Here is a 7,941-nt window from a genome sequence, read left to right as displayed (position 1 = left end):
TAAATTTTTTTTTACTAGGTTAGGAACACCGAAAAGTTATTTGACTCAAATATGAGGGGCAAAACAACGAAAATGCTTTCACTCTTTCAGATTGAGAAGCCTAGAATAGAGGCAATTTGGATAATTTTTTAAAAAGTTATAGAGAAAGTACTAAAATAAAAAGAATTAAGAAATCTAAACACTATTGATAAAATAATAAACTTGTTCATTTAAGTAGCTCTTTTGAGAATTATTGATATTTTCGTAAAAAGTAAAAAGGAAAAATTTCCAAGGAACCAAGGCAATAGATATTACTCCATCGGAGAATACTGTCCATTTACTCCCTCCCGCCTAGGATTAATTTCAATCCCCCAAATTTTGGATATATAACCTCTTCAAGACATAGATCAACATCAATAAAAAAATATTTTCTAATTGCACCTGCCAAGCATTTAAAAGAATTTATATCACAAGATTGAATAAAAGCTGTCCAATTTTTGAAGGGCGAGATCAAAGTTTTAGGAAACTCAATTTTTTTACTATTATTATTTTAAAAATAATAATCTAGTGCATTTTTAGGTAAAAAAAAAAATCTCCCAAGTGGATCAACTAACCCATGGAGTAGAACTAAACTAGCACCCAAGGGAGCATAGTACAGGTGCTCATAAATAAGTAAAGCAGAATCAATAGAAAGGACGTAGATGTTTAGTTGAGGGCTAGAATGAAAGTACATTACAACGATACCTTTGGCAGAGACTTCATACTCCAAACTCCAAATGCTACACAAATAGGGGACACATAAGACCTTCAAGTAATTTATTACAAACAACGAGCCAGGAAGCCATTCCAAAAAAAAGACAAAATGTAGGACACTCCTGTCAATACTTTACCTAGACAAATAGGGGACACATGAGACCTTTAAATACTTTACGACAAACACGGTGGTAGGAAACCAATAAAAAAAAAAAAAAAAATTTAAAATTACATAAATATCCATTATGCTGTACTTACACGACAGAAGCATTGGACACTCCATACAGTACTTATACGACAGAAGCATTGGACCCACTGGACTAACAGCTCAAATTGGACTATTCTCTGATCTTAAAATTAGTAATTTGAATGACAGGCTTCTCCAACTTCATGAAATTGCTGAGCCTCCTGGTCATGAAGAACTCTCCCCACTTGTATGGCCTGTATTTAGGGGGATCTTGCTCATCAACCATCTCTTCAAGAGGCTGCACCAATGTATGATAGGATGGTGTAAACACAGTGATCATGGAGAACCTCTCCTGTTGAGAGTTCACTACCACCCTATGTAACAAGCTATTGTACTTTTCATTTGTCCAAACCTGCAAAATTTTCACACAACATAAGACGCATTTCCTCGTAAGAAGATTGACTCTTATTTTATTAAAAAATAAGTGTTCTTCAAGTTCAATGGTTTGATGAAACAATGGGCGAGGCTTGTATAAGGTGTAAACCTTAAACAATTGCGGTAAGGTGCATCTCAAAATCTCGTTAAAAGTCTATTTCCACCTCTATTATGAAATTGGAAGCTTCAAAAATAATGCAGATATAACAAATCTATAAGCACTTGAAAATCTAAAAAATGGACAGTCCAAATAATGTGTTACAAAATGGACTATTTCTTAATAAATCATTTCGTCTCATATCCATATGCGTCAAGGTCATAATGATCTATTGGAGAATTTTTTAGTGATGAAACAACATTTTTCGATGGGTTTTGATGTGCAGCTCACTTCTACAGTATAAGGTTGACATCTGATATAATCTATTTTCTTAAACAATTAAGGGAGGATTTTTTTTTCAGAAATAAAAATAGTAAATACTGTTTTCATTTAACAACTAAGTGGAGTCCCTTTTTTTTATTAAAAAAAAAAGCACCATTATGATTTTAATTAATTAATTAAGAAGGATTCCTTTTTCTTATTAAAAAATTACACACCATCATAGGTTTCGAACCCGGTTTGAGCATGAGGTTCACAAATTGACAGAATGACATGCAATGGGCAGGATTTGATACCTCAACCTATTGAAAAAAAAAAAAAAGGCCCCAAAGCCTTTTACCAATAGACCACTTAAGTACTCATTATAAGCCTAGTATCTTATTATATATACCCTACTTTCTTTTGTTATTACCTATTTTTTTAACATTAATTCGGCTAAATAATTCGCCTTGACCAAGGTCCCAAGGTTCCAGTACCGAGTTGATTTTCTAAACAATGCATATTAAATATGGAAATTTTAGGGTTTTTCATTATACCTGGAAGATGTCCCCTGGCACAAAGATGAAGGAGTTGACCGTGGGCCTGACCCTGACCCACTCACCGTCGGATTTCCGCCTCACCTCGAATCCGCTAACTCCATCGGTGGTCAAGAGCGTGAAAGCACTGGCATCAACATGCGGACCCTTCCCTAATGCTAGGTCAGGAGATGGGCACGGAGGGTAGTGGTTTAAGCGAACATAGGTCATCGTCTCCTCGAAGTATCGGTTCAAGCGATCAGCAGGCAAACCTAGGCAGAGGGCAAGGATTTCTAGCAGCTTGGATGCCAGTTTTGTGGTCTCTCGACCATAATCCTCACATACTTTCCTGTAACAGAAAGACCATGATCAAAGGGTTTAGCTCTCACACGCAGGAACGTATAGGAAAGCAACTCCCTTGGGCAAAAGAGGTACTTGGAAGATTTTCTTGTCTAAAATTTTAGCATCCAGGAATCACTAAGTCGATATTTAAGAGAATATGAATTTTGGTGTTCCGATAAACTGCGATCTTGCCACCCCAAAATTGGCCTCTTCATGTTCAACCTTGGGACATCAATTTTTCAAGAATATTAGAGTGTTTGATTTATGTTTTTCTTCTTTTGATTTTTGTTCAAGAGCCCATATCAAAAGAGTCCTAAAATTAGTTTTATCTTGGGTTTTACCGGAAGGAGGAAATAAATAGTATGCTCTCGCAACCGCAATTTACCATATTGTCTAGAATGTTTTTGGCCCCAAGTATCGTGCATTTTCATTACATATAGCAATATTATTAAGGATCCAAGTAGCTAGTAAACTAGTAAAGGGGTTGGCCCAATCAAAACCATGAACTGGTTGGGCTGGAATATAATATTTTAAATATAAAATACAATAACAAATATCTAATTGTATTTAGCTGATCAAACGAACAGAAATCATTTGGTCGGACTATCAAAAATGGGGAAAATATTAATTCAACTAATTTTCAAACCAAACTCAATTTTCTAGCAAGATTTTAACCTTAGATCAAACCTAGGCACCGATTGGCTAGTGGGACCATCAATTGAGTTCGATATAGATAACTATTTTGACCATTATATAATAATTTCATGTAATAATTTTTTGCTTGGTATTAACAGGTTTATAAAAAGCGTTTTAAAGATCGTTGATTCGGATCGAAATCATTTGATCAAGATTGAGAATTATTGAAGTCGGTCCGGTTCTTGATACATGTCAAGAACCGGCCGGATCCTCTCATGAGCCGGCCAGATCTCTAACAGATCTAGCCAATTCTATTTATATATACTAATAATTTCTTTCACTAAAATTGTTGCGTATAGCTTGTTTCAAAAATCAAAACAACTAAGTTCATACAAAAATAATAATAAAAAAAAATTGAATTAGAAGGATTCATTTTATTATCATGTTGTATTTAAATTTTATTGTAACTATAAAATGAATTTAATGGAAAACAAATATTCAACATGAGACAGGTTTTCAATATTTACATATTTTTTAATACAATCATAAAAAATTATAATGCAATTGCCACTATTTCTTTTAAAAACTTAAAAAACTAGATTTTTGAAAAATTATAATGATTTTTTTAATTTTTTTTGAGACTGAGACCGGCCGATTTTCTTATCCAAATCACCAATCCAATACAAATTTGGGGGTAGTCGATCCTGATCAACAATTCGTTTTCTATAACCTGGCAAAATGCTACAAAAGGTAGGCTGCAGATGATGGAAACAAGTAGGTGTCACAATAAGCCTATCAATAGCTTCGGTGCACAACGAGGTTCGAAAAAAAAAAAAAATTGAACTCTGAGTTTGGTCAATAAAATAAATGATCTCATTATATATTTTCCGTTTTTATCATTTAAGGTATGTTCGATATTAGAAAAACAAAACCAGGGGCTCTGAGATCCGGTGCCTATTAGTACCGAACTGACTAGATCGCTTCTGCGCAGGCTCTGAATTACATATGAACATGAGATATATTAATTTTTGTAGAGAGAGAGGGAGATAGAGAGAGATCCTTACTGAAACTCCTCGGGGTTTGGAGGCCACAAATTCTTGAGCGCTACAGTTTCTTTGCAATCAGGCTCCATATTAGCAGGTATCTGAAAGCCTTCATTTACAACATAATCCAAAACCTCAGCCCAGTCCCTAGTATTCTTAGTGTGATCCTTATCGTTATAACCCCAAGGGTTCTTTAAATCTCTAGATGCCTTCTTCTTCTCCTCGTATGGCAGAGAAGAGAACTTCGCCATGGCATTCCTCACATTGTCAAAGAGCTCAGGGGCTAAGCCATGGTTCTCAATAACAAAGAAATCCCACTCTTGCAGAGATTTTCTCATCTGAGAAATGACGCTCTCTAAGTTGCCAGACTCAGGCGAATGGAGGATAGAGAAATCGATCACCGGAGTTTCCTCGAGGTGAACGACTTTGTCGGGTTTCGGCCTGAAATCGACGGGCTGAACAAGAGAAGCGTCGATGGATGGGGCCATTTTCACTCTCTCACTCCTACGAAAACAGAGCTCTACCTCGCTGAGCTAATGTGGTTTGCTGCTTGGGACTGCCATTATTTGTAGTAGCGGAGCATATCCTGTGAGGGATGTTATATTTGTTGGGGTCAATGGAAAATCGATACGGGGTCGTACAACGTGTTCTCTAATGGTGCAACGTGTTCAGCGCAGTCATAATGAACGTGAGTTTTTTTTTTGGCTCCCTCCCTCCGGTGATAATCAAAGTCCTTTTCCTTCCTTTTTGTCAATCAAAAGATACGCTGTTCACGCAGTTGCATATTGTTCGTTTGCTCCCTCAGATACGATATATATTTTAATCTTCGTGATCGACTTCAGGAGAAGAAATTTTCATATTGCATAATTATTTTCTTGAAAAACATAACATCACAAGATTGAACAAGGGCCATTCAAATTTGAAATTTAACATTTTAGTATCAATAAAATCAAAATTCATTTTTTTTTCAAAAACATACATATAATGATTCTTAGTTGGAACAGAGGTTTTTCAAAAAGGGCGATCGAGATCAGAATCGTCTGATTTGGATCGCTAATCATTAGCACTGATCCAGTTCTCACCAAATATCGAGAACTGATTGGTTGGGCCTCGATCTTGTTGGGTTATGGGACCGTGAGTAGAACCTGGATGTGGGGTCCGGCCCGCGATCTCTCTCTCAGAAACTGCAATGCATGTTGTGCGCAAGTGGGTAGGTACCAACTAACGAGAGAGAATTATAGGGTGTGAGGTGGGACCTACATCACGATGGGTTCGTGACACGCTTGGGCGTGCAGAGACACCCCCTTAAATTACGATGGAAAACCCCCTAGCCTGAAGCGGGTTCGACTTTGGCTCTTTTGCTGCACTCTACGCCTTATGAACATACATGTGTAAGATGATCAGACAAGTGGATCGAAAGACCCTGACTTGCCTTTAGATGGGCGATTTATTAAGAGTATGATGGGGGACGAATGAAGACAATTTAAGAGAGAGGGGAGATGAAGAATAAAGGACCGCTTATTAATCTGACAGCCTTTCAGCGTCATCTTAACAAATGGCCTTATGTAGTAGATATAATAATATTAATAATAATTAATGAGATATCTCACAGAAGGAGTAAAAGAGGGAGAATATGGCATGCATAAGCAAACAAAGGATAAAAAAATAAAAATGGAGGGGGAAAATGAGAGATATGGGTATAGAAGAGAAGCAAAAGATCAGAGAAGAAGAGATGAGATGAAGAAAAGATGAAAAAGAGGAAGAAATTAAAAGAGAATGTGGAAAAGAGAGAAAGAGAGAGTAACATTGAGAATGAGAGAGAAACCAAGAGTCAGAGAGAGAGAAAAATCGAGAGAGCAAGATCTAGAATGAGATAGAGTAAGACAGAGAAAGAGAGTGAGAGAGCGAGGCCGAAAACAAAAGAAAGAGCCAAAGTGAGAGACAAGAAGGGAGAAAGATCGATAATGGGAGAGAGAGTAAGAGGTACTCAGACCCACACTGAGTCCAAGCAGGACAGTGAGAGTGAGAGAAAGAGAGGAGGGAGAGAAAGAATGATAGAGACAGAGGAGAGAGAGAAAGAGAGAAAGGAAAGAATGAGAGGGGAGAGAAAGAGAGAGAAAGAGAGAGGGAAAGAAAAGAAAGAAGAGAGAAAAAAAGAGAGGGAAAGAAGAGAGGAGAGAGAGGGAGAGAAGAAAGGAGAGAGAAAGAGAAAAGAATGAGAGACAAAGAAGCTCCTCACATTGTCTGATCTGGCAGTTAGAGTAGCGAAAGGGTCGAAGATTCTAAGAAAACTGACTCAGGATGACTCCAACCCGAGTGATCGAGTGCAAGATAACCAATATTTCTTATGACTCGGATTAACTATACAGGAAGGTGGTTAGAGTAGCAATCCCAGAATTGAAACCCTAAAACACTATCTCAAGATGACCCTGAGTTTAATGTTTAGGCAATAAGGGAAGCAACCAATGAAGGGTGGGGTCGTAGAAGATTGAAGACATAAAATAAAAATATAAACGAACGTTGGAAGGGGTAAGGTTTAGAGATAAGAAGATGAAGAATGTGGGTGCAAGTGTAAAGGGGTAGTGGGGCACGTAGACGCGATGAAAAGGTCGAGGCACATAGAGGCAATGAAAAGGTACGGGCAGATAAAGGTTACGAGGTGTAATAGCGGTCAAGAATTGGCAAGGCGTAAAAGAGGGGATAGGAGGTGAATGAATGATAGGCGCGGGCAGGAGTGTACGGAGTGATAGGCATGGAAAGGAGTGTAGGGAGTGATAGGAGAGGGAAGAAAGAGGGGTGGAAGCCGGGCCCGTGCCCAGACACGGGTCCGTAATTCGATGAAAGAGAGAGAGAGAGAGAGAGGAAGAGAGAGAGGAAGATTGAGAAAGAGAGAGATCAAGAGTGAGGGGCAGAGAGAAAAATTGATAGGAAGGGAAGGGAGGAAAGCCGGGCCCGCGCCTAAGCGCACGTCTGTGACTTGGTGTAGGAGAGAGAGAGAGAGAGAGAGAGAGAGAGAGAGAGGGAGGCGAGAGGAGAGGAGAGGAGGAAAGCCAGGCCCTCGCCTAGATGCGGGTCTATAACTTAGTGAAAGAGAGAGACGAGAGGAAGGGAGAGGAGGAAAGCCTGGCCCATGCCTAAGCTCGGGTCCATGACCCAGTGAATGTGAGAGAGAGAGACGAGAGGAAGAGAGAGAGATGAGAGGAAGGGAGAGGAAGAAATTCGGGCCTGCACCTAGGCGCGGGTTCGTGGCTTGGTGAAAGAGAGAGGGATTAAGGCGAGAGGAAGAAAGAGGGGAAGAAGCCGGAACCACACCTAGATGCGAGTCCATGATTTTAGACGAGAGAGAGGGAACGAGTGAGTAGAGAGAGAGAGAAAGAGAGTGAGAGTTGCTTAGATCTGCCTTGAGTCCGAGCAGGAGAGAGAGAAGGAGAGAAGAGAGAGAAAGAGAGAGGAGAGAGAGAGAGAAAATTGAAAGAGAGGAAGAATAAAGAGAGCTGACTGGGGGATTAGTCCTCAATCCGAGATCGAGTGAGAGAGTGATAAGACGAGAAAGAAAGAGAGTAAGGATATTTGCCTAAGGTGGCCCTCGGGTCTGAACCGGGGGCTAGGTTGGTCTTAGCTTTCTTGATGTATTCTTGAAGGTGGGTTGAGTGCTTTGATATTGAAGTGAGGGTC

General features: G+C 39.1%; 1 protein-coding gene across 1 annotated transcript; it reads right to left on the bottom strand.

Moving 5' to 3' along the window:
• Window positions 1-769: 769 nt before the first annotated feature.
• Window positions 770-4,806, bottom strand: LOC18447088 (protein LATERAL BRANCHING OXIDOREDUCTASE 1). The gene is made up of 3 exons (XM_088856714.1): window positions 4,288-4,806; window positions 2,267-2,594; window positions 770-1,331 (listed from the first exon to the last, which is right to left on the bottom strand). Exons 1-3 carry the CDS (start codon window positions 4,752-4,754, stop codon window positions 1,071-1,073), a joined length of 1,056 nt encoding a protein of 351 aa, XP_088712840.1. The 5' UTR covers window positions 4,755-4,806; the 3' UTR covers window positions 770-1,070.
• Between the last annotated feature and the right edge of the window lie 3,135 nt (window positions 4,807-7,941).

The sequence above is a fragment of the Amborella trichopoda genome, chromosome 13, assembly GCF_054954075.1.
Source record: "Amborella trichopoda isolate Santa Cruz 75 chromosome 13, AtrichopodaSantaCruz75HAP2 v2.0, whole genome shotgun sequence".
NCBI classification, from domain to species: Eukaryota; Viridiplantae; Streptophyta; class Magnoliopsida; order Amborellales; family Amborellaceae; genus Amborella; species Amborella trichopoda.
Note: the sequence above shows the minus strand (reverse complement) of the source record. Positions and strands in the feature narration are given on the sequence as shown.

Coding starts and splice junctions, on each gene's coding strand:
- LOC18447088 (XM_088856714.1), bottom strand. CDS start 4,754: ATGGCCCCATCCATCGACGCTTCTCTTGTTCAGCCCGTCGATTTCAGG. Junction 2,595..4,287: donor CCAAACCCCGAGGAGTTTCA/GTAAGGATCTCT, acceptor TTTCTGTTACAG/GAAAGTATGTGAGGATTATG. Junction 1,332..2,266: donor TGCCAGGGGACATCTTCCAG/GTATAATGAAAA, acceptor AAAATTTTGCAG/GTTTGGACAAATGAAAAGTA.